At 38.5% G+C, this 27901-nt stretch overlaps 2 protein-coding genes across 3 annotated transcripts; one reads left to right on the plus strand and one right to left on the minus strand.

Moving 5' to 3' along the window:
• Window positions 1-2733: 2733 nt before the first annotated feature.
• Window positions 2734-15148, minus strand: LOC100890288 (SUMO-specific isopeptidase USPL1). Of its 2 annotated transcripts, XM_003723830.3 has the most exons (7): window positions 15025-15140; window positions 10802-11004; window positions 9372-9590; window positions 7737-8665; window positions 7098-7223; window positions 5988-6157; window positions 2734-5477 (listed from the first exon to the last, which is right to left on the minus strand). In XM_003723830.3, the coding sequence occupies exons 2-7, from the start codon at window positions 10832-10834 to the stop codon at window positions 4087-4089; spliced, it is 2868 nt and encodes a 955-aa protein (XP_003723878.2). In that variant the 5' UTR covers window positions 10835-11004; window positions 15025-15140; the 3' UTR covers window positions 2734-4086. The 2 variants fall into 2 exon arrangements, with proteins under 2 accessions (XP_003723878.2, XP_030829944.1); XM_030974084.1 differs by lacking the exon at window positions 10802-11004 and having other exon boundaries at window positions 15025-15148.
• A 2380-nt stretch (window positions 15149-17528) lies between these two features.
• Window positions 17529-27126, plus strand: LOC583575 (putative histone H3.3-like type 3). The gene is made up of 4 exons (XM_003723831.3): window positions 17529-17853; window positions 20569-20669; window positions 22834-22911; window positions 23715-27126. The coding sequence occupies exons 1-4, from the start codon at window positions 17679-17681 to the stop codon at window positions 23847-23849; spliced, it is 489 nt and encodes a 162-aa protein (XP_003723879.1). The 5' UTR covers window positions 17529-17678; the 3' UTR covers window positions 23850-27126.
• Window positions 27127-27901: the final 775 nt, after the last annotated feature.

Consider the following 27901-nt stretch of genomic DNA (forward strand, 5'->3'; position numbering starts at 1 on the left):
ACGTTCAGCATTTCATTTTTAAATTTTTTAAAGCCATTTTTTAAGGAAAAAAATATATTAAAGCATTGAAATCTGAAAAATATCAGCCCTAAGAGGGAATAAAAAAGAAATTAAAAGAAAAGAAAAGATTTCTGACCGACCGACCCATGTTTTGGCACCTAAAGGGCAATACAACACATTTTTTTAGGCCTCATGTACAGCACAAAATACCTTGGAACTTCTTGAATTCCCCCTCCCACATCTTTGAATTCAACAGATTCAACTCCTAGCCAAAGGATGTTTAACATTTGTGTCACAAAATTTTCATGTCAGCATGACAATAAAATGTCAATGTGTTACGTTACAGCATCGCACAAAGCAAAATACAAGACAACAATGTGTTCTATTTTCAACATTTACTTTTCAAATTCATCTTTTACAGAAAAAAATACATTTAAATGATATGGATTCTGGAACATATCGATTACTTTATACACAAAAATACAAAAGGACATATACATAAAAAAGAACATACAAGTAGAAAGAAATCGGTACAAAACACGTGATTTTACATCTTGAAAATACCTTCTCTCCAAGATTGTTGACCCTCAACTGAGTGACCTACTTAACAGGGCCAAGTGCCATAAATGCCCTGGATAACATAATTATGGTGCTCAAAATGATCTAGATTCTACGGCAGCTGCACACTTATTGGTGTTTGATGCTTGCTCATGCATTAAATTCACCACAGACATATAGAGTATGGGCATGGGATGCGAATGGCTTTTAAGATAAGGGTTAGTTTTAGTATTGCATCCACAGTTGAAGCTAGGAATTGGATCCACAGTTGAAGCTAGGAATTGGATATGTTTTAGAAGGACAACTGTCACTGAAGTAGGTTCAGTTCAATCCAATGCCATCTATACACAGAGTTTGGCCAACTTGGTCGCAACATAGCATATATATTCTTCTTCGGTCTTGCCTAAAAAGTAGTATTTTGTCATATTTATTTATTTATTATTATTCATTCGGCACTTTCAAGAAATATAACAATGAAACAATACAATCAAGTGAATACAAAATTAGAGTGACAAACATTATACAAATACAAATGTTTGTAGCAATATTCTGAGTGCAAAAGATGGTGGCCAGGGAAGATATTGTGCCTAACTCGAACCAGGTTGGTCAAACTCTCCCAATTGATGGCTCTGGTTCAATCTATTTCACAAGCGCATCCTTCATATGACTGGAAATCTGTTGATGGGGATTGGCTTACCAAAAGGAAAACCTGGTTTAAAATATATCTATTTGAAATACATGGTCTGCAAGTTCACCAACTGTCTCGGTACTGAAAATATATCTTCAAATAAAAAAAGTACCTCTAAATCATTTGCTTTCATTCCAAGCATTATAATTATCACGTTAAGGATTCTCTTAAATGGTCTTCTAAGATATGAAACCTCAAAATATCTGACATCGAATCAAATCAATATCAAAACTTTCACAGTACATTTCCAAAGTTATCTCACTACAGATTTTCCTACACATCTATAAATTGAGCAATGACAAATTCAACATCACCTTCAAAATGTCAACACTTTGCTTCATGAACACCTAATTTTCATAGTAAATTTTTATATAACTTGTCTTCATTTTTCTAAAATAATGTATGATCCAATTTTATTTGAATATCTATAAATTGAGGAAATCTCATACAATTTTGACCAAACTGCAATTCAATTAGAGTACTTAATTTCTAATTTCCTATTACATGGATACTCTTGACCGAATATCACCTTTCCAAAAATGCTCCTCAGAAATACAACTTTCAAAAATACTCTAAATCATAATATTCTAAGATGATTAGATCCAAAATTTGGCAGTGAAACTGAGTCTAGATTACACTTTTAGTGAATACACCAAATTCCTACAATTAGCCACTAATATATTGTGATAAAATTAATATTTTATAATGTCTAGGTCTTAATATTTGCTAGGTATAGAGTAACAAAATGCCATTAATGGATTACAGGGTTCACAAGCCTATGATTAGTCGGTAAGGTGCCCTTTCAAACTTGGAAAGGAAGATGCACTTACATTTAAGTTGTAGATATGACCATTTTATCTGCCCTTCCAGAGCTTTAATCCTCTGAAATGGTTTTAAAGAGAAGGTTGAGTTCTGGGAAGAGGTCAAATATAATTTGTGAGCATTATCATTTGTATTATGCAAGGGTGGAAGAACATCAGATACACAAATGTTCCCTAAAAAGCATGGCTATTCAAATGCCTTCATCAGAGATGCCAACCTTCTTCGACAAAAAAAAGTATTCTTAAGAGCAAAAAACAGTATTTTGGGACAAAAAACAGTATTTTTGAAAAAATCTCTCACCTTAACATATCGCCCAATCGAGCAGCTTAAAAAAAACGGCAGCACCATGTATACATACCCGGATCGGAGCGCGACGTGCATACATTACATGTGGGTTGTTCGCAATGTGCGCAGTTTTAGGCCCGTATCACCATTCTGCGTGCATCGTTTGAAGACACACAAATACTTATATGCTAGATGATCAACCTTTTCTGGTCGATTCCACACCGTTTCCATACATGCCAACATTTGAAAATCAGAAATCTGTACAAATTATGCTATTTTCAAAAAAAGAGAGGAACAATCCTAACTCTCCTATTCAATACTACAGACAAATTTGTACAGGAAGAGGAACACCTGCATTAAAATGATAATTATCTTCTCCCAAAAGAGGAATGTTGCTCTTTAATCTGAACAGTTGGCATGTATGCGTTTCTTTTACAATGCAATCGCATGACCAGAACTCAACTTTATCTTTAAGCTTGGTGTTGTTGGAAGACTCTAGACTGAAATACATGTCAGCATTGATTGAGTCCATACAATGTACATAGATTACATGCAGAGAAACATCATCTGCCAAGTACCAGAAGGGTGTTAACCCTGAGTTGAAATATACGGTTAAACTCCCTTATGGTTTTCACTTCTCGGCAGACGACATTTCCGCTGATGTAGTTGGTATGATGCATGTACGGTGAGTCACATTTCTATTACGATTCTTAACTGTTGAGACATCAAGGATACATTAACGAGCACAATGCTCGTAAGTGCATGAGAAAGCAATAAGGTTCAAGTCCCGCCGCAGCACTAATGTCCTTTGGCAAGACGTTAATCTATGCCATGAGCGTCAGAACCTGGCGGATACCGGCGCTATATAAATAACCATATTATTTATTTATTTAAAATGTGAGATAGGGAAAGGCGTAACACACGTCAGAACAATGCAAAATTTGTATACCCAGTCCTACAATCAAATTCTAAATCACAATTTTTTTTCTGACCTCAAAGGTAATTTTTTGAAACACCACAGCATTGACTGAGCAAATAAAAATCAACTGATGTAAAATTCCAATTTATCCTCATAATCATATCTGATTAGAAATAATTGTCATGATTATTGGCACTTTGAAAATTTAGACGTTTAAACTGTATGTTCAGCTGAAGCCATTTTCTTTGAAGCTGTGAAAACATTATTATGGCTTCAACCAAAATTTGATGGCAATTCCCTGATCTACACCTTTATTAAGAAATAACATTTGTCAATGGATAGATGGTATATTCAGTCATGAGTCAAAGCTAACAGTGAAGTAAACAAGACCCCTTAACGATATTATGAATGCCTAAAATGTGGTGAGGAGTACGTTTTCTATACTTTAATGGTTATCTAATGATTTCATTTATTGTGATTGATTTTTGGAGATAATCATATCGATTAAGGCTTGTTCACAAACGTTGAGGCAACTTACCGAGTCATAACTGAGGTAGCTGGTCTATCATCACAATCAATGACCAATATCAATATCACTGCCTTCATGAAAATATGCAAACACCAAGAAAAAAAGGGGAATATCTTATGAATATGAGAAAATATTATTGCAATGGAGAAACGAGGAGAACATCCTTGGAAGGCCAGGGTGTACTATCCCAAAACAACCAGAAGGTAATGCAGTACGTAACTAAAGATTCCTGGATTCTCTATCAATTCTAAACTGTCAAGATCCTTCTAGATCAGACTAAAGCCATCATCTAAGTAGACCTTGAAGAAAACTATCATCGTCCACACTGGGGAGGGGTTGAGAGACAACAGTCTGTGGTGCACCGCCTGCTGCGACATCCAAAGCCTTGCACAGAGCATTCATCGTGTTGTTGAGGCTCTCTCCCTCGTGATCCTCCGTGCCTCCTGCTAGCAGGGTTTCGCTCAGGAGGCTAACATCGGAGCATGCGCTGGGACTCGAGACAGAAGACGATGGAGTCAGGAGGATGCTGGATTGGAAATCATCCTCCTGGATTTGGCTGGCGTTGCTCTCACGACGACGATCGTCCTTGCGGTTGGTATGAATATCCTCAGCAGTTGGGTCTTTCTGCTTCAAGTAGCCCGAAAATGTGCTGGAGGACTTCTCTTTAAAGGCACTGAAGGAGTTGATTTTCTGCCGAGGGATACGCATCTTCTGAACCTTTTTAGGAACAGAGGGAAGAACGGCTCCTCCCGTTTCCATCAGGGGCTTGGTTTTAGGGCCAGGTTTCTTGTCTGGCTTAGGTACTCGGTCTGTCTTTGGTAGTGAAGAGTTGACATTGAGGGAGCGCAAGGTCTGAAGCACAGAGAAGTTCTTGGTGATCGGGTTGTAAATCCCACGCGGTGTGATGGCTTCCTCGCCCGTATCCTGTTGTTGTTTTGCAATTGATTTTGTATAGTTCCCCAGAAGTCCGGTGAGAACTCCAGGGGGTTTCTGGGGATATTTCAACTTGCTCTGTAGATAGCTAGCAACACTCCTCCTGTTGCTCAAATGTCCCTGATTCTCAGACTTTGCAGCAGTGACTGCTCTCTCCCACCCACCCTCTTTCAATTTATCTGACAATGTCTGCTGTTTGGATGTGTCACCTTTGAGTTTGTCAGTTTCTTTGGTTCTATCGAACGTGGCGGAAGAAATACTGTTATTTGAATCTGATGGACCACTTGTCTTTGGCATCTGAAACTCAGGAGATTGGGGAGGAGTCCCAATGGACAGAATGCTAGATCCAGGCAGTGGCTCGGTTCGTCTAGGAGCCAAACGTGATATGTCTGACCTATTCCTTGCTGCCTGTACTAGAGAAGGCCAAGTACCCTTTGCAATAGTCAGTGGAGAAGCACTGCGCCTGACCACCACTGGGCAGCTTCTTTTCCTGAGGGGTGCATCGCAATCAACGGAAGTTCTTTCTGTACTATTGGCTTTTACGACCGCGGGGTCATCCTCCCTCTCGAGCGCTGCCTCCTCGATGTGAACCATCTGCTGCTGTAGCTCCATGCAGGAATAGCATTCGCTGTTCTGCCGTTCCCAACCCACTAGGTGGATTTCAGAGGGAGGGATGGAGGGTTCCTGAGACTGCCACAGACAAACTGGAGAGGAGAGACCATCGCACTTCAACCACTGCTCTCCTGTACGCAAAATACAAGTGAACAAAAATAATTTGTTAGATGCTTTCAAAGATTATATTTAATTTTATACATACCGTTAGTAAAATCTCTAAGATTGCTTTCCATTTTTCCCCTACTGATGGAATAGTACATTCAAATTTTTTCTTCTGAATTCATCTGTAATACTTCCTGACTTTCCACATTTAACATTACATTCAAAATTGATACATTTTATCACAATTTGGGCAGTCTGAAGTGTCTAAGGCTCTGAATATCTGAAGTGGCTAGACTGATTTCCTAAATGATAAAATGCCCTCACTAAGTAAGTTACACTTATCATCACCATATTACATAACTGACTTTCATATAGTTATCACAGACAAAACATCATTGAAGCTTATTCATTGAAATCTCTATTCCACCATAAGAAGCATTGTATCATCACTGTGTACAGACAGGCATCCAATTTACTTGGGCACATTTTTGCAGCGTGGTTATTCCACACACCAGGAACGTTCATTTTGTACTTACTTGAGGGGTCTCGTATCCAGATGACAAAATGGTTCGGGTTGCGAACGTACTGGACGATGCAACTCAGATGGTACTGCTGCCCTCTATGTCGGAAGTCAGGCTGAAGCCAGGGTAATTCAGTGGTACTGCTCAGGCCATTGCTAAAATGAATTAGCGGGCAGGCTGGTAGGCTGTTGTAAAACAAAAGAATTATATAGTGTGTTAATAAAATTGTAAAGAGACATGTATGCAGCAAGATGTAAAGAATTTAAATATATCAGTAGCATACTATTAATGGTAGAGGTGGGCCTGAAATAAAAACTCCCTCTACCAATGTGCAAGTGAGTGATCCTGTGGCATATGCTTCAGACTTTGTTTTGTTTAAAACAGGGTCATAGCTGAAGGGTTGGGATTATCTTTCATGTTAGTATGGAGGTTGAGTCCAGGATTGAGGTTATTACTTAACTCCACTATTGTCATTTAATACATAAAATAGTGAATTTTTACCTTAAAGAAATGAATTAATTATCAGAAAATTGAGACAAGGTCAAGGCATGATATGGTATGGACTAAAAAGCTGACAGTTAATGCATTCAGGACTGGTAACATTTGTTTTTCCAGATGGACACATGTGGACCTAAAAAAAGATTATTTTAAAATATCATTTTCTGGCAAATAAAAGCCCCTCCCCAAAAAGGAATGTGGATCTTGCTAATTTTCTTCTTTTTTCTTCTCACACATACGTAAATATTGCTTTCATTATGTTATTATTATCTGGTTAAATTGCTCTTATATATCCATGTATTCTAAGTTCTGATACAATGTATGTTAATGTATTATTGTTTAAAAAACACTAACAACGTAGGGCACATAGAGAAATTCTACAAATCATTATGCCTCAAATCATTTAACGTGGCGTTGTGGCGTGCCCCTGTAAGCCAGCCAATAATGGAAGTTACAAACTAATTCAGCTGAGGACGCAGGTTCGAAACTGAGTCACGTCTTTCAGATGGTGGCGTTAAAGGTCAGTCCCCAGACGTAAATAATTAATCGTATCTGATTGATACTCACGTTTGTAAAAACCCAATAACACACACACACACATTAAATGTGAAATGCTTTGATCCTTACCTGTGGTAGATGAGGCGACTGGTTTGCCCTGGAGCTTTGCATTGTGGGCACGGGTGATGCATAGTGAGATTCTGCATGCTGAAGTCATTGGAGGTAGAAGTCACGGACGCGATGACGTTCCGATGTCTGTAAAACAGGAGGTAAAATATAAAGATTAACATTATTCCTTATCCTTAAGAAATTCACACCATTTTTTACATGATATTTGTTAAACAGTAAAAAAAAACAAATCCCAAAGAGTAACAACAAACAAATCTACGACAAACGGTTAAAGGCATCGTTTAACAATGTTATATCTGAGATGCATGGTCCTACGTGTCATCAGTGTCTGTGATATGGTGTAATATTTGAAGCCCTAAAAAAATTGCGCTTAAAAAAAGTGACAATCTTCGAGTGACAAGTGTCAAACTCATTTTCCCCAATAGACTGTAGTGTTATGAAAACCGTTGGGGAAAACGAAAAATGAAATTTTGATTTCCAATCATAAATATCTTGATAATCAGACAGGCGATCAGCTTGTAAAAGTCATGGGGTTCCTGACTGACCTAAAGGTTTATAATCATGATTGCAGCATGAGCTAAATATAGGATTTTGTTTCAGAATCTGAGGCAATGTTACTGAGTCACTGTAACTACTTACATTGTTACATTTGAAGATCCACATAAGAAGCAGTAGGATTCCCTCCTGTAACGCAAGTTGAAGTGCTCTTCTGTGACACCATCCAGTCGAAGGAGCATTGGAAGGGCAGAAATCAGACTCTCCTCTTTGTTCTCTCTGCATCCAAGTTTGGGCTTCAGCATATCAAAGAGTTCCTTTCGGAGGGTTTTAAGCGATTCAACGGCAGCTGCAAGTTTCCCACTACTGTTGTCTTGAAGATGAGGGCTTTGTTTTGACGATGTGGTATTAGGAGAGAGACGGTCTTTGTCTGGAGGGACAGAATCACCAAGCTCATCAGCTACATGTTGGGCACTTGTATCACACACATTGCTGTCTGGCAGCTTCCCATCTATTAGATCAAGGAAACTGTCTGAAAGGAGGTCTGCATGGTCCAGATTAGGGTTATCTCCCGCTCCAAAGAGATCATTCCCCAGATATGCCGATAGCAGATCTGCGTCAGAGGCATTGGTTGGTTGCTCCACCGATGCAGAATTATTGCTTTCCGCTTGTTCACACATGTTCTGCTTGGCTGCTTCAACATCAGCACTTGCCATATCCTGGGCTGAAACAAAACCCTCACACAGCTTCCTCAATGGGGACGTTGCGCCAAGTGCTTGATGACATCTTCGAAGGCTTCTGAACTGCACCAGCAGGAGCATGCACACATCTAGCCAACACATGTTGCTTTCATTGTTCCACTGGACGATACCTCCGGGAGGGAGTGGAGAGACGGTTGCGGACAAAGGGCCTTGGGGCTGTGACTGGCTGATGAGTTTGTTTTGGGGGTTGGTGGGATCTAACTTTTGCAGACTGGTTGCTCGTCTCTTACGCCTCCTGCACTGGATGAAGTCCGCTGCTCTTCGTTCCACAACTAGATGTGAGCCAGGAGCTAGCGTAGGTAATGATGTACACTAAAAAGAGAATGAAAATTAAATTCAGTTAAACAAAAATGTTACCTCAGTAATATATTTGAACAACTATAAGAACCAATCTGGGCAAAACATCCACATTACTTTTAGTCTCTTTTTAAGCACTTATGCATGTACATCAAAGAGTGCTGTGAATATTCTAAATCTGAAATTTTAGCTTTTCAATACAACTTTAAAGAGATTTTTCAATTACCTTGTATTCAAAACAAACCTAAACCATGGCTTGACAGTAGCAGGTACCCAAAATTTAAGTTCAGTCCCTCAAAATTTTAGAATTTTTCCAGCAAAATGGTATCGTCTGACAACAATTTGTATGGAATGCCTACCAAACTTACTTCCCACTCATATTCAAATGATCATTAAAATGTAGAACATATACACTTGAAATGGTACCACTTGACATCAATAGGGAGTTTTAGATTTGAGTGGACTGATACGTGTGACGTCCATTCAAGGCAGTGCATTAAAAGAACTTCGATCGTAGCAATCCACGTTGTCGTTGTGCAAATCTAAAAGTCCCTAATGTCTATGGATTGACCTCCAGCTATCTTACCTGCTTTTCACAAAGCCTTTTTTCAATGACAAATATGCTGATAACCAATCAGAAGCAAGGATTTCACTAGCTTATAACAAAAACTGTCATTTGTCACTGATGACAAGTTTTGTGAAACGCCCCCTGCTTTCTTACCTGCTTGTCGTTGCACACAAGAACAGCAAGCTCGTCGCTGATCTGCAGGTAGCTGACGGCGTTCAGCTCGCCTCGCTTCATGCACTCCTTGCACCACTCAACTGCGTCCTCCCCTTCCATCTCCTTCTCCTCCAGCCCGGTGACGGGGCCGTTCAGGGACGCAGGCGCCATGGCGACCGTCTTCCTACGCCCCCTACGCTGACGGCATTTGACGACCACCTAATGAAATAAGAAGATAAATGAAATATGGAAGATTAAAAACTGCTACAGGAATATTTGTAATTGGTACCAAAAAAAAAAGTGGTTTTAGAATCAAGACTTATTGCTAGTTTTTCTAGGTGAGAATAAAATGAATGGATCAAATGCAATCCTAATACATGTGTAATCCTACATATTTATGTAGGATAATATTCAAAATGCCACATTGATATTGTAGAGTCCAAGATTGTACACAATGCTACGAGCCTACTATAGAATTTAAAGTGATAAACTGTTTGAGAGGATATACCTTACCTTCAGTGTAAAAATCCTTTGCAGACTTATGTAAATCTTGCAGCACTTGTAAATGCTGTAGTGTTTAGGCACTATACTGAGAAACTTCTGCTTGGAGCTATAAAGGCAAAAGCTCTGTGTAAAAGCCCTTTGGCTCCAAACAGACTATATAATATCTGAGATATGAGATGACACTACAAGTGGGACAGTGATATCTTTATCAAATGAGGATTTTAAGAATCCATGTCAAACAAAGCAATCCTTACAGTAGATTGGTCGGTGCTCTGCATTAATAATTTTAAAAAAAAACATTACAGCTACATGTTATCACTCTGTTATTGACGAGTCTTTATCCACCGCCCTCATTCTGTTTTTCATTGACATGCAATTTTCAATGTATTAAATGACAGAATTATCGGACTTAGGTAGTGATATTACGCAATTATCACATACATTGAAACAAACATTGAAATCATGAAGAATTTGTTTTCATTGTGACTTGTGGCGAACTTGCACAAAACCTGCAACACTGAAGGCAGTCAAAGACTTGCGCATTTACAACTTATTGTATGCCTTCATAATTATGAATACCAATGTTAATTCTACCCTGCAATTACTTTGGTCGACTGAAAATGTATCAGCTGTGTGACCAGCATTTGACAATGAACAGCATAGATTCGGTACTATGTGTATGACCACCATTACAATAATACTTATAAATGATGTACAAATACTAATAGACACATTTGTTACTTAGGAACGAGCATAACTCTTGCGTTCAGAGCTGCTTTTGCGTTTGTGACACTAGATTCAGTCACAAAGCTGCATGTTGCATTGCTCATTGTTAATGCATTGCTCGAATATACCCACGAAACCTTATACACTGTACACAACCATCTACCAACATCACTACATCCTTAATTGACTTTTGACCTTACCGCCTTTGGCAGGTTATACTTGATTTCAGCCATGCAGACTGATGTACAGACGGACGGACCTTATGCAAGACCAACTACAGAGTGGTCAGCAAACACACGGGACCAAAGGTGTGGGACCACACCAGACCTTAGGGCAGATAAGGAGGCGGCTTCCTCTTCTTGCACTCTTTGCTCCACAGGCAATATAAATACAGCCAGAGGAGCTACATAATGAAAGAGAAAGTTTCAAAAATGATTAAGAGAAAAACTGACAACAAGATTCATAGTAAAAACACAAATGTGAGACTTTGAGAATCATGTAATTATAGCCCAGGTTAACATTTATATATCTTGCACACAACAGCAGACAAAAAAAAGTAAAAAAGTAAATTCACAAAGTGCTACTGCGATTGAAAACGCCATTATAGACCATAACCGATGTTGCCATTGATAGCTTTTGATCATTCACTCAAGAATAGCTATAAGCAACAGGCAGATTTTAGCCCTGGTAATTATCTGAAAATGCACTTTTAATAAAATGACCACAGCTTGTCATCTTTGATAATAACTGAGTATGCACAGTTGCACACACAGCTCAGATAGATCTATGCAAGTTGGTCTATTGCCAAACTCTTTCGGTATAACCCAGCCATACTCTATAATTGACACTGTTTGTAGGATTAATCTGAAAAGCATTTAAAGAAGTGACACACCCACACAGCACAGCTCACACTTGCCATGCTTACACAAGGATCACATCCAACAGTCAAGTAAATCAAGGATTCGCACATGTACAAAAGATATCTGTTTATGATCTGTATGCTTATGCAGGCTTATGCAGTTTTAGGCTAGATAACTACATAAGCACAAGTTATGTAATAAACATCCAAGTATTTCTGATACCCTCTTTTCTGCATCAAGATTCTAATAACCTGAGCATGTGCATAATTCATACAGGGTGCTATTAAGTCTAGGCGCAAAAGACCCCTAAAAATGCAGGGGCAACTGATGTCAATCTTGCAGCCCTGAGAATCGCAGGAAAACGTGGAACGCTGCAACTAGAATGATTGGCAACAAATGGAAACCTCTGCTTTTCAGGGTTAAGCGCATTTCTGCCTATAGCTATACATGTACTGTTTCCCACCGTTTATCTGGAGCATTGTGAAAGTTGTGGAACTTACAACTTACCAAAATCAGCATACATGTGAGGTATTGTTGATATAAACGAGCCTCACAAAAATTGTGTCAATAATCTTAAATCTATTTTCAAGTATTTTTCTAAAAATAGAGATATAAGCGCGTATGCGTGAAGTTAGCGACCATAATGATAATGATCATCAATTCATAATGTGAATTACTTGTATGAATTTAATGAGGATTTAAGATTACAGCCGCTAACTTCAGGACGCGCATGTATATGCCTTATCCTACCTTAAGCTACAGTCCCATATACGTCCCGGACCCCATCCGGGGTGATCCGGGATTCGGTCCGTGTTGACACCGTGTTGGCACCGGGGTGGTCCTGGATGGTCCTGGATGGTCCTGGATGGTCCTGGGCGGTCCGGAAGTCGACCCCGGATGTTTTTGACGGTCAAAAACTGCCGGGGTGGTCCGGGACGGTCCGGGACAATAGTTTGATCCGGGGTGATCCGTGTAGCCACCGTGCTGGGTCCGGGGTCATCCGTAGTGGCGCCGGGGCGGTCCGTGTTGATCCGTGTTGATCCGTGGCAGTCCGGGAGTGAGTTATTGACCGCCCAGGACCATCCAGGACCACCCCGGTGCCAACACGGTGTCAACACGGACCGAATCCCGGATCACCCCGGATGGAGTCCGGGATGTATATGGGACTGTAGCTTAAAAGCATCACACTTTTTTGAACAAAACATCCCGGACTATCCCGGATCACCCCAGACCATGGTCCGGGATGGTCCGGAGTGGTCCGTGCTCGTCCGTGCTGGTCCGGCTTTATATGGGACTGGGGCTTTAGGAAAGTGTATACTAAATGTCTCTGTTTTTAGGAAAATTAGGGTAGCGCGCCCAGTATTCGGTCAATTCCCAGTATTCGGTCAGACAGCCGTTTCAACAGCTGTAACAATTTAAAAAATAATTTAAGAGCCACGAAACTTGCACAAATCAGGCAGCTGAACAACTTTTCTTAACTCTCAAAATTAAATCAGATTTAGGGCCCCGGAAAGATCTCCAACTTAGCTCAAAATTGGTCAGTGTCTCAAGACTTTCTGCACTTCTGCGTTCTCTTAGCACATGCGCTAACATGCATAGCCATATGTAGAAGTCTATTGCGAAACAACTGCGTGTGCTGTCGCAATGAATTTAGTATGTGTGTGAAGAGAATCACTTCCGTGTTCACTTCATCGCAGTGAATTTCCAAATGACGCATTTGCCGATGTGCGAGAGGTATTTATACGATACCCCTGCCATGCGGTATCGCTCGGCCAGTATTCGGTCAACGCATTGACATTCAGTGCTTTATCGTGCAATTGTGTGAAAATAGTGCGCAAATACGCTTCGCTCTTTGGCAACGGAGATACCACGCACAAATCGCGTGACCGAATTCTAATCGGCGCGACCGAATTCTGGGCAGAAAAATGCTCCGTCTTCTTTCGGAAGTATTTTGCTTATCATTATTCTATATTTTAAGTGACTATAGAGTAAAGTACCCGGTAATCGGTCAGCTCCGGTTTTCGGCCAATTGGTTGGATACATGGTAAAATCACTTTAAAATACATCGCATAATAGCATAACACATATCCCACACATACCATACCATGCCAGTGTCACTGAAGAACCACATTTGCAATGAAAAATATATCCTAAAATATCACATTTTAGCGATGTAATCGGCGGTCCCGCTACCCAAATCTGAAAAATCGAGTTTCTTACGCGTGTATGTAAGAAATATGGGTACCATAAAATGAGCTTTATTTCAAGTATTTTTGAGATATAGAGCCCGATTTTGTGCTGGTCGCAAGCTCAAAAGTATCTCATCGCATGTATTAAATCAATGCAGCCGCACACCGCGACGCACACACGATATGTCCGTCTAATTCAGATTCCAACTTCCGATCACCGCTGTGCCTGTATTCGGTCAGGCGAGCACCCGGGAGCTCCGGCGTGGGATACCTGCTCCGCCCGCTTGTGCTATACATCAGCGCAGAAACGCACGGCGCGCGCGAGCGCTTCCTATTGACTTTGTACATGCGGCCGTAAACTGAAACGCTTGGCCGATAACCGGCTCCAAAACAGTGAAAATTGAAATGAATATTGTCATGGCAATTCGTGATTTTTTTTTTGGATTCTTTTTTTGTTTAAATAATAATAATATTTGCTTCATGATTTGAACAAGAAATGATAATAAATAGGAAGTAAAGAGTCCAATAAATAGGATTTTGTCTTAAGTGGCCGAAAACCGGGTACTTTACTCTAAAATCCTGTTAGAGGAATAAATTTCTTTTCTTTCGATGGGTAGATTGCCAAATAAAAGAGGTAAGAATTCAAAATATTAGTGATTTCCCCTTAAGTGACCGAATACTGGGCACTCTACCCTACTCCAATTCCAAAAGAGATGAGAAAATTGACACGAAACAGTGTTTAAATCGCTGTTTTGTCTTTTGACCCAGATATTTTTAGAATTCCGGGATGAAGCCCCTTGGCCTTGAGAAATATGGAGATTAACCTGCTCTTTCATATGACACCTCATTCATTGAGTATCACCTTCAGGATCACAAGCAATAAAGGTTTGAATTTCCATTTGGTAATAAAAACATTGACCAATTTTGCATCATCGCGCAATGCACATAGACTGCATAGGGATGTGTGCAATCTCTATGGGAAGGATTTTAGCACTCACAATCGAGTGCGCGATCAGACACCCATTTCTAGAATCTAAAATAAAAGGTAATTTATGTGAATTTGCTGGTAAAACACAAGATCGGCACGTTCACATGAATCACTGCTCATACTCACGGAGAGACGTGTATTCTATGTCAAAAATAACGAAATTATGTCCCCTTTCCTCCTGACCGGTAATACCATATACGAAATGACTCGTAGAGATCATGTGCGAACATTGCAAAATTAGTGGCAATCGACAAAATCAGTTCGAACAAAGCTTAGAATTGGTAACGTTTTCAAAGAAAGTTATGGTTCATAATAAATATTCTGCCCGTTAAACATATTATATCAATAAAAATGTATTAGTCTATTCTTAAAAAATGTAAAAATACCTTCGAATTGCAGATATGCAGCCGAAAACATGGATAGATGTCCTGTGTTGGTCTTCGCCTACCATCGAAATCGAGATGAAAACGTGCGAAATGTAAGGTTTGGTGCAGTGCGCATGCGCGATAATACGGACGGAAGGAGCCGGAGAAGAAGAGGTAGAGGTAGTAGAAAAAACTGAAAAAAACTTAAGATGAAGAAGAAGAGGAAGAAGAGGAAATAGTATTTCAATGTATATTCATCATGATCATGTATATTATATGAAATGTATACTAAAAACAGGGCCCTATGACTGTCAATTATATGTTGTTCCTATGTTCATAATGTTGAAGCAAGATTGTTCATGTATATAAACAATAATGGACACAATAAAGAAATGAAATGAAATGAGAAGAAGAAAAAAAGGAGAAGAAAGAAGAACAAGAACAAGAAAAAAGGAGAAAGAAGTAAAAAAAAGAAAGAAGAAAAAGGAGAGGAAGAAGAAGAAGAAGAAGAAGAAGAAGAAGAAGAAGAAGAAGAAGAAGAAGAAGAAGAAGAAGAAGAGGATGCGGAAGAGAAAAGAAAAAGCGGCTGAAGTAAACGAGAAAAAAAGGGAAAAAAGAAGAATATCAGATCTGCGAACAGGAGGAAACTTTTGTTGTTGTCTAGGAAAGTGTGTCAATCAAAACTCAAAAGAAAGAAATGAGAGTAGACCTATAGATGAGGAGAACGCGAGGGAATTGGGAGGCAAAATATATATGTGAAGAGAGAGAATATATGAAAGAATGATGAAACCATCGGCTCATCTGTATTTTTATGACGTATATCATAGCAAGCCGGTTGACGTGGAAGTATATATAGAAGAAGAAGGAAAAAAGAGGGGAAAAGGAGGAGGGGGAGAAGAAGAAGGAGAAGAAGAAGAAGAAGAATAAAAAAGGAGAATGAGGAGGAAGGAGAGCATGACTGAGGAGGAGGAGCTAGGAGGAGGGGGAGGAGGAAATCTCGAGTAAAAGAAGAAGTTTTATCAGTTTCACCAAACGCACTCATGTACGTATCGGGCTCCCCCCTTCATTTTACAAACAATTTTCAAAAGCAGCACAGACGTTATTTTAATCGTGAACTTCTTTCAAAGTTCGGACATCGAAATCACCACCTTATTTGTTATATGCGCATATTTACATATATAGAGGGATTTAGTTATGATTCAGCAATTAAGGTCATTACATTTTAGCAATTTACTTATCTGCAGCTCCAGTGGCAAAAAAAAGGCAAAAAGAATCACTCATAATTCATTCATTGATTAATGAATAATGATGGCCTTGTGACCCACAATGATATTGACCAACTATAATTATACTAAAGCTGATAATTAATAGGCCTACAGATATAGGTGAGGGAATTTATTTTCACAATCTATGAATACGAGGAGCTCCATGCAGTCCAAAACTAAACGATTAGTTCGGTTAGGCCTACTTTTACAGCAATAATTATATTCGTCCTTGTTTTCACGAATTATTGGCATTTTACGGGAATGGCTAAAATCACGACTCCAATTTCAACCAATCAAATGGCTGGATTTCTCATGTGAGTTATATTAAAGGGGTTACTGCCTGGTTTTAAAGAGGAATCAGCAAGGAGGGGATGGGGGCACAGGGCACTCCCCCTCCTTTCTCTACTGAAGAAATGACCTTAATTGGAGAGAAGAAAAAAAATCTTACATTATGGCTTTGAAAAAATAAACTGTTTCATTATTTTTATAGGGATCACTTGAAATGAAAGTTCCCTTTCATAGTTGGTCCACCTTTATTGCTCTATATTTATCATTTTGAGTTGCAGGAAAGATCGATGTCGATACTATATAGTTTACTTTATGGACCCGTTTGAAACGAACCGTGAGCAAGGTTTTTGCACTTTTCTTTGTAGACCATTTGTTCGCCTCGTACACTAATATGTTTTCGTTATTTCAAATGATAATAATAATAATAATGTATCACTAATGATATACCATGGAGGATAGTCCCAGTGCACATCCCTGGATATACCAACTTGTACCTAGGGCCTGATGATGATAAATAATATGGGTTTTAATATTTCAATCTGTACTGATGTGATGATTTTAAAGGGCGTCAATCCGAGCTTGAGAACGGGATGGACACAGTAACTTGTTTTTTCTTTCCCAATTCGTCAGGAAATATTGTGCGGCGAAACAGCCAGCAAGTGATTAAGAGAGGGTAAGAGTCACTAATTTTTGTTTTTGTTGTTGTTGGCCAATTCGTGAGATTTTGTATATCGTTGCTCCCTGGTGGTCCCTCTTCTTTTCTGACAAAACATAGGGGACATAATTTTGATATGATGCCCCCCCCCCTCCCTAGGAAAACCCGTGGGGGACGTGTCCCTCTGCCCCCCCCCCCTACGGGATTGACGCCCTTGATGATTTTACTACCCTGAGCGACGCTGGTGAATTCGCTTCAGTCCAATCAAGATATCGACACTCTCAAAACAGAGTCTGCATGCAGCTCAGCTCAGACTACCAATATTTAATCACGTGACATTCACGCGCGGCGAATTTGTGTTTGACCGATCGACGGTTGCCAACATTTCTGGATATAGACGGGGCTAAAGTAGATCCAGTAACTTTTTAATGCAATTCTTGTAGATTTTTTAGCTTATTTGTTCCAAAATGCCACGGCCAATGCAAACACACAAAACGCCGTCCTCTGCGAGTAAACGGAAAAAAGATACACCTCGCAAGCGGCAAGGAGCAACTTTGATTGGAACACCAGCCGCACCTCCAGCGGGGAGAGGTGGACAAGCGTCCGGCTCCACACCGGAGACACAGCACCGAAAAATGAGAAGTAAGTAGGCCGCGGCCAATATCCTGGCTGTGCTATTTATTCTCAACATTTCAAACACCACTGTTCAAAACTCATAATCGGTACTTAAAGTGACAATTAAAGACACCTAAATAGCAGTAAAATACAATTTTTTAACTTTCCTATGTTAGAAACAATAATTTAACACTTGAAGTTGTGAGTCCACTGTCAAACTTGGCGATCAGCCGCATCGGCATGATTGTGTTCATTTGTATGTTATGACATGGAGTTACTAACCTAGGAGTGGGGATTGGATTAGGGTCAGTGGAACCATCCTGTATGCCGCGCTCCCCAAGCGACGATTCCACTAAATCGGATTAATGCCGATCGCACCGGCTGAAATAACATCGATCACATAGCGCATGCGCAAGGTCGGTTGATCAGCCGGAACCGCTGGCATGTGCGGTGCATTGTAGGATATGTTTACATCCCGAACATGGCAGCTTTCTCGCTAGACCGAATTTTCCGTCTCTTTCTTTAGTTAGCCTCTTATTGGGGTAGGGTCGACTCTCTCTTTAGAGACCGAAACAGACTATCCCGCGAAATGTGTAGGGTTATGTGGGCAAACCAGTACACCAAACTTGCAAAACTTATCCCCGAATTACTCCTTTCACAGGATGCATATCTGATGCATTTTATATTGTAAATTAGGTTGAAACTTAACTACTTCGGTTCCACTTACCAACTTGACTGAAATAATCCGTTTAATGGTCCATTTTTAGGAAATTATGGGTCAAAATCGTTATCCATGATAAAAATCTTGCAGCGGGCGTTTAAACTCTCGCTGCGCATGACGTCATCTAAATCTCATCCCTTCTAGTCTACGCCGAAGGCAATATGATTATAACAGAAAAACTGTGCATGTCATTACAAACTCGTCGCTCGTGTACAGTTTTCCGTTATAATCATTTTGCCTTTGATGTGTATAGAGCTAGTCTATATAAACCAACTATATATTATGACTGGACTGTCGATGTTTCCTCCTAGAGAGGGCCAGTTCAGTGCGGCATCGCGCATTGGACATAAAAGTCCGGAGATCGAGACCAGGGTGACCTCGTTGCGTAAGAGGTCGTTTTGTTTTTCGTTGGACCCCTAATCCCTCATAATCCCGCTCTGAGTGATAAGAAAAGCCCTAAGGGCAGAGTTTCCACTCTTCGGCTAGTAACTCCATGGTTATGATGAGTGTATTGACTATTCATCATGTATTCAAATGCTGCCTATTAAGGCGTAGTGCTGTGCAGTGCTAGAGCCTAGAGGTCAATACGCATTAGCATTGACTCTAGTCTATGCTTTGCTGGAGTGAGACTACGTTGCGTACTACTACCTTAGTACCTATCGTCCGTCTAATCTGAAATCAGCAATAGTCTAGCATATCAATTTCAGCAAAGAGTTCCATGAAAAAGCTGGATCATCACCTGTTTTTATAGGCACTCCAGTAAAGCATTATTACTAGTAGATCTAGACCTAGTCTATAGAGATATCGACAAGAGGACTGGCTGTTTTATATGCTCAAGGACAAGGGGAAGTTGCATCCACTGTTATATACCTCAAACATAGATTGTCATTCACTGATTGGTCAAGACTATATCACATGACGAGGAGCATTTCGATCTATCATTGCGTCGTTCTATCAAACCCTGTGTTAGTACTCCAAAAACCTGTGATGTCAACGCAGCTAAAACCAAAGTTGTTGTATTTTCTTGTGGTAAAGTTAGAAAAATTCATATAGACCTATTTAAATTTGATGATGATATTTAGGAGATGTTGATGAATACCTACGTCTATCTTGGAACGGATGAGGTATATAAAACAAATATGGACTGCTCTGTAATCGGATAGTGGAGGAAATTATCACTTCCTCATTTATTTTCCGGGTAACCAGAATTTTGAGGGATCTTTTGGACTATTAACCGGTTTTGGCATTTTTCTTTTCTTTTTGGGAATGGCTTAAATCACGATTCCAATTTCGACCAATCAGATGGCTGGATTTCTTAAGTGAGGTATATAATCAATGCTAAGTAATGCATAATTGACCTCTAGCCCGCTCTAGGCTAGGGCTTCATACTTGCGTGCTGAGAGTGAGAGGCATCAATTACACACAATGCACATTAGTTAAATGGCTAATGCACACAACGAAGTGGCTGATCGGCAAGTTTGACAGTAGACTCACGATTTGAATTTTTAAAGTATTTTTTCCAACATCGGTAGACTAAGTTGAAATATTGTATATTACTGATATTTTTAGGTGTCATCAATTGTCACTAAAAGTAAGTACCGATTTTGAGTGAACTCGGTTGATTGAGTTTTGTACAGTGGTGTTTGAAATTTTGAGAATCAATACGACGATAGATTATAGAGGTCGTCTAAACAGTTTTCAATACACAAAAAGTATACTAATGGCAATGCTGCTATGTGTGCTTTTAAGTTTTACTTTTAGAGCCCTTTTGTCAATTTCTGTATCTTTCCTGATCATCTGCTTATCATCAGCTGATACATGTACTACTTGGGAGTAGAAGGAATTGAAGTACTAAATGGGAGTACTATTTGAGAGTTAAATTTTCATTTTTTTAAAAATTCAAACTGTAAAATGTTTAAAGAAATTGAAATGTAAAATTGCTGAAGTATAATTTAATATCAAAGTCTGTATTGAAATATTCCTCTTGCTTTATGTAATTTTTGATTCACATTTTCTCTTAGAACCACCCAGGTTCCGACCAGGAACGCGAGCTCTCAAGGAGATCAGAAAATACCAGAAGAGTACTAATCTACTGCTCAGGAAGCTGCCCTTTGCTCGAGTGGTAAGTAGAGATCAGTTTCAAATACGTGTGTTAGGAACGTGTGTTAGGAACATATAACATTGACATTATTGTTTATGGCTGCTTTCTTTGGGATTTGCTGTACTTCAAGCTGGAGTTTGATTACTGTGATTTTGATGTTTTTGATTGTTGTCTCGCCTGCGTAGCAAAAAGCGAGACATAGGCGCCGCTTTTCCGGTGACGGCGGCGGCGACGGCGACGGCGACGGCGACGGCGACGGCGTCAACATCAAAAACTTAACCTAAGGTTAAGTTTTTGAATTTTTTGTATAATTTTTAAAGTATAAGTTCTTAGTCAATAAAACTTTGACTATAGGGTAATCAAGTATCCCCAATCATGTGAGTAGAATTTCAGATCACAAAGTCAAGGTCAAAGGTCATTTCAGGTCAACAGACTTGGACTATGTTGTAGCATCATCATCGAAAACTTAACCTAAGGTTAAGTTTTTGAATTTTTGATATAATTTTGAAAGTATAAGTTCTTAGTCAATGAAACTTGGACTATAGGGTTATCAAGTCTCCCCAATCATGTGAGTGGAATTTCAGGTCACTAAGTTAAGGTCAAAGGCCATTTAAGGTCAACAAACTTAGACTTTGTTGTGGCATCAACATTAAGATTTTCAAAATGCTTCTTCTTCGTTATTTTTCAACCGATTTTGATTCTGATTGTTTCATATGATAGAGCTAGGAGGGGATTTAAATTTCTACACAGAATCGTGAAATTCATTATCTATGCTAATTTATGCAAATTTATTCAAAATCACAAAAAAGGCTTCTTCTCCTTCATTTCTCAACCGATTTTGATTTGGTTTGCTTTATATCGTAACTTTGGTACACTAAACTTCTACACAGAATTTTGAAATTGTTCTCCATTAATTAATTATGGTAATTTATGCAAATTTATTCCAAAAATAACAAAAATGGCTTCTTTTCCCTCATTTCTTGACCGATTTTGCCTTATCTGGTAGAGCTAAATTTGGAACAATAAACTTCTACACAGAATTGTGAGATTTTGCTCCATTGATTATTTATGGTACTTTATGCAAATGAAATGAAATTATGTCCCTTCCAGGGCATGAAATTGTTATTTTTTGACCAGTTCAAAAGTGTACCACATAAAATTTACGATATTTGTTGTTGTGAGATGCGGATGAGCGCTACGTCATTGACGTTCTGGTTTATCATATTGAATTGCGTTATGCAGGCGAGACCGCCGAGAGCGTTTCCCTTGTTTTTGATTATTTTTACCAGAGGTCTTTTTAGTAATCCAGAGCCCTTTTTTGTTTAGCTTTCCGGAGCTAAGTAGCTCTCGATCTGCTCCCATGAACGTTTTTTTCCCCCACCAATTATGATGATTCCATTGAAATGTGTCCTGTAGAAAATTGGTCTTTACCTACAGGACAGACCTTCAGAAGTGGAACGATATAAGCCAATGTATTTTGCGTATAAAAGTTGTGTAGATTTCTTTGCGCGAATTACATGCCCAAAGATATTTTTGCGGGTTGTTGGTTTTGTGAATGACCTGTACTTCCACATACTCTCCGCCCGCACTTCTAAACTAGAAGACACACAAGTTTGTTCTGCACAATTCATGCATGCGTTACTTATTGACTGCACTGCATGAATTTGCAGATGTGCTGCACATATACAGACACAGTACCGATACATCATACATAAAAAATGAGGTATACATGCGCACCTCTAACGCTTGATATATATGTTAATTAAGCGCTTTGTATCTACTTGTAGAAAAGGCGCTATACAAATGTTCATTATTATTATTATTATTGATACATGAAACTCCACTAGGAGGAAAACCCCTAAAAGGGGTGTCAATATCTCTGTTTGCTGTGTTGTTTAATTTGTGATCGGTGAGTGATTTGCAAAAGTCATGAAAATTAAATCATTTCAAAAAAATTTCAGCTTATACAGTTTTTATCAAATAAGCCTTGGGCATGATACTGATGTGACTGTTGACAATTATTAATTTGGAACTGATTAAAGGAAATGAATGTGATTTTGTACCCTAAGCTTGTGGCCCATCTGGGCTGGTACATACAAACAGTTCCTCCTGTCATTTGAATATATCTTTTAGAATGATAGATTTAACAGTAATTACATCCTGTTTTTTCATCCTTTTATTGCAGGTAAGGGAAATTTGTCTTATCTTAAACCCATCATCACTAAATCGCTGGCAAGCTGCAGCTATTATGGCATTACAAGAGGTAAGTGTATGGCGCTTTGTCAGGCAAGCGATTCAGTGATCCAACACATGGACATTGACAGTTGATCTGGGCTCAAAGAAGGAGTAGAATTGTCATTCGGTTAAGTTGGATTTAAGGTATAAAGTCCGATAAGTCCAGTGATGAAATTATCAATATGGTTAAGTATTATGCATTGAAAGTTAGAACTTAAAAACTATTTAAGGGCTATTATTTACAATTCAAAGCAATTTAAAGGAAAATCCAATCTTAATTTCAAATTACTCTGTAAGAAACCAGAAAAAAATAGAGAAGCAGATTCGTGAAAAGTTTAAAGAAATCACTTCCAGACAGTTTCTTTGCAAGTGCAATGGCATGACCAAAACTCTACTTTTTCTTCAATTTAAGGAGGGGTAAGATTTTGGGGGAAATTTCCCTCTGTGCCTGTCACACCCAAAATACTATAACGTTTACGTCTAAAGACACATTTATTCAAAACAGCTTTTGATGATGGATATGGATATTTTCTTTTTCTTTGTAACGCATGTACATGGATATGTATAGACATGTTATTTTGTTTCCCACTTGAATACATTTGTAACATTGTGTTATGTTGTTGTTAATAAATTCAAATTCAAATTCAATGATTTACTTACTCTGCCCACATTGATGTATATGTCATATGTATTGTAATTTGTAGGTTTATTTGTAATGTTTTGTTTAATATGTAATCGTTTATCATTGTATTTTGTTTGTTATAGCGCTTAGAGACTTTGGTGGTAAGCGAATTATAAGCACCGTTTTTATTATTAATCCTGTTTTCACAGGCAGCGGAAGCGTTCCTCGTCCATCTCTTTGAAGACTCCAACCTGTGTGCCATCCATGCCAAGCGAGTCACTGTGATGCCCAAGGACATGCAACTCGCTCGACGGATACGCGGGAGAACGGACGGCCTCGGGTAGAAGGATCCTTTCACATATTGCATTTTAATGATTCTAGTATATATATGTGATTTACAGACAGTGATCCTCTTTTATACCTCGTTTATTCCACCAAAATGGATCCCATGCCAACCGATGACTGTCAAACCATTGGCCATTTTGAATTCTGGACTTTTATCTCCTGTTGAGAACCAGAAGGGTGTTAAATCGTATCATTTAAAACCGAGTTACTGCCCTTCTGGCTCCAAACAGACATTGTTTGGTCTATTGTTGGTCTTGTTATTGTGACTACTAGTATCACTCACTATTAAAAGGAGAAGTGATTTTGTAGGAAATGGATGGAATTTTCACATTTTGAAATTGTACATGTAAGTAGAAATGTTTCAAGAGGATCTCCTTTTCTATCTTGTGTCGATATTTAATTACTCACACATGTCACTCAAGAATTCACCATTTATAAACAATGTTTTGAATTTCTGCCTCAATAAGATATACATATATTATAAGTTATTAGATTCCTATAGATTTTCTTGTTGATATTTCAGGAAGTTTCATAAGAATTGACATTTTCCCATTGGTATATATACAGAATATATCAGATTACATACCCGAGTTAATGTTTTGTATTACGATCTCATGAATTCACTTTCATTTGAAAGATGATCGCTGTCTGTATTGTAGATATTAGTGTATATTTTAGTGGTTTGTAAATACAATTCTTTATAAACTTTGGATATTGAGATATTTTTATGCATCTCCGTTTGTTCCTCCACCAATATGTGTTATAGTGAATATTTTAGTGATAGTATTTTACCTTGTCTGAGTTAAAATTGTATCCACACTTCCTGCACTTGAAGCCCACATGTAGCTATGAGTGCCATGTAAGACCATTTTTATACATAAGGCTCATTTAGATATGATCCATCAAAACTGCAGCGTTTTTCTCTCTTTTTAATGATGTGAAATGTAATAAGCATAGCATTTGTACAAAAAAAACCTGTTGAGGCTTTTTTGCGGTTTACTGAGCCATATCTGAACAAGCCCAAACTTCTAAGGACTTCTAAAAAGTTTGATGTGCCACCACATAATGTTGGTGCTGCCCACTGACGTGGGGGCTCTTTGACTTTCACTGGGAAACTCAAAGTGTACCAATCTCCTTAAAAAATAATTTATGTATAAGTAGAATGTATGAAATCACCTTTACAAAAATATTACCTAGCATTGTATTACTGAATGGTTAAGGAGTATGAAGAAAATAAAGAAAAACATAAAACCCTGCCTATAGGGCGTGCACAGGCTCAAAGTCAGACTTAGGGTTCCGCGCACACCCTATTCTATGCGAGTGTGTAGGTGTGTTTTCAGTAGTCTATTAAACGAGACGTTTTACAGTTCACCGGGAGTGTATTTGAACTGTGATATTTATCTCTTTGTAGAATAAATGTTTGAAACTCATAGTTTGACTACAGGTATAGTAACACGGAACCCTATCAAGAGTCTAACACGTTTTGGTGATCCATACTCTTTAAATGGACTTGAATGTGAAACTGATTATTGTTGCCACTTGTCAGTGATCATTGTAAATCCATGGTTTTAGCGCGTATATGTTGTCTTGAAGTTGATACAATCATCTCTAATCTACTCATGAACTAGAAGTTTTATACGTGATCAAAAGTTTAATTGCAAAATTGAGAGAAGTTGTTTCACTTCTCTGTTTTGTCTTCAAGTTTCACATACTTTTTATCTTCCAGTTTTTAAACAAGTGAGACCAATTTTAAGTGTATATTTCTCTAAAAATTGATTGATAAAAAATTATATTTGATGTCCAAAAACAGTATTTTCTAATTGTACAATGTAGCAGCAATTGATGCATATTAATGGAATCGTTTTTTGAATTGTAAATACTTTGTAATTTGTGAATGAAGCATTCTATCTATCTTTAGAAATTAGGAGGAGTCTCAAGTTTTGTTACATATTTCAAAATAGTATGGAGAAGTTGAATGAGTAAACAAAATGCGCAAGTCTTTTGTTGCGCGCAGCTGCAATTCAATTACACGTTTACCACCCCATATCAGAACTCCCCTGCATGTTGGACTGTATTTTATATGCTGAATGTTTGATACCTTAATTTTTTTCTTCTGGAGAGGCAGTGTTCTGTTAAATTTAAAACTGAAATTAAAAATAATAAAATGAAAATGAGTCTTTTAAATGTGTGCAGATACATGTATTTCCAATGAAATCTACCTATTAGACTAGCAGGTCAAGCTGTATGGTATAATACATTTAAATTCCTTTCCTTTGAAACAAAAGTGCCTGAAGTAAATTGGTACACATTCATTCTGCCAATTAGTATGGAAAGTCTAAAGGAAAGCTGTCATACTTCCATTGTTTCTTTTGAAAGCTGACTGTGCTTCTAATGGTTCATGGTACGAGTCCCAACTGCAGTACTAACATCGTTTGGCGTGGCATCAGTCTGCATTTGCCAGTCTTAACCCAGGTTTGGTAAATGGGTACCGAGTAGGAAGTACAGTCTATACTTGTAATTGCTTGAATGCTTTCAGCACCTCAGGGCAGCTAGGCTAAAGCCTAAAGCCAGGGTAATAGTGGTACAGTCAAACCTGCTTTAGTGATCACCTGTCTGCAAAGACCACATTTTTGTTTCCCTTGAAAATGGTTTCTCATTAAAACATGTACTAAAGGAACCTGTATATAAAGACCACCTGCCTGTAAAGACCACTTTTCTTGTCTCCCTTGGGTGGTCTTTATAGACAGGTTTTACCGCAAGTGCATCGAGTATCCCCATGGGTGGATGTACAGTATGCCCAATATGTAACTATTTCTGTATTATTGTTTCAAAGGATTGTATACAAATAGTCATGTCATATTTTAAATGCTGGTATGGTAACTCAAGTTGTTATTAAATTATAATGGTTTCAAAGGACAACATTCTGGGTTTACGACAACAGAAGGGCATAAATGTATGTAGTCTCATTTTGTGTGTATCATTTTTCATGCATGCAAGATGTGATGATTATTGAATGATAATAACCACTGTACCTTTGAAGTCTGAAAAATTTACTCAAATCTCAGGTAATGTACCATTTTTTACAAGGCTTATTCCCCCATACTTTTTATGAAGTCACTTTATGAACACACTTTATGAACACAGCTTCTTGCATTCTTCAAGAGTACATTTGTAGATACAATTGTTGAAATTCAGAATACCGGTAGGCAATTTCTTGTACATTCTACCACTATTTGAAAAAGCCTTGCCAATAAAATTGTGTTTTGTTTTGATAAATGCGTTTAATACTTTTCTTTTTGTTATGAATAGATGGTGTTCTTTTGTGCGTTATTATCAGAGGGTGATCGTTTAACCCATGGTTTAAATCTTTATTTGCATAACTCATGGTCTAAACTTAGCGCAAATGAAGTGTGACACAACCAGAGGTCCAATATTAGACCATGGGTTGCGTAAATGAGGGTTTAAAGTTTAAACCATGGGTTAAATTCAAACCTCCTTTGTGAATTCCGGCCATTAGGTGTTGTTCACACACGACACTGTATAACACCTAAAAGAATGCTGCAGCAAAATGTGTGCAAAATAATGGTGAGAGGCAATGTTTGAGAGGGTAAAAAAAACCGACAAAACCTAGCTGTGTGTAGCAGTGGCCTCTACGGCCTGTATTCTACTAAAAGTTAGACCGACACTCGATTGAGGCTTTTATCAAATGTAATGATCCGGTGGTGGTCAAGTCTTGACTACAGTGTTAAAGGTAATACAAAGTTTTGGGAAATTTTGAAAATTGGGCGGATAGTGAATCTTTACAATTTTGATATATTTGGATGCCCTGTGGATGCATTATAAGCACTAGAAAATTTAGCCCCTAGAAACACTTTTGATAAATTTCAAATAGCGCCTACGGCCATACAATGGTAGCTGCGACCATGAAAATCTCATATGTAGTTGTGATATATAATTTCCAAACGGGAATAGCTCATGGGTCAATTTTAGTCAAGAAACATTGTTTTATAGCTTCATTAATATCTTGACCTTGAGAGGGAGCTATACAACA

Source organism: Strongylocentrotus purpuratus, unplaced genomic scaffold (genome assembly GCF_000002235.5).
Source record: "Strongylocentrotus purpuratus isolate Spur 01 unplaced genomic scaffold, Spur_5.0 spur5_scaffold_7, whole genome shotgun sequence".
Taxonomy (NCBI): domain Eukaryota; kingdom Metazoa; phylum Echinodermata; class Echinoidea; order Camarodonta; family Strongylocentrotidae; genus Strongylocentrotus; species Strongylocentrotus purpuratus.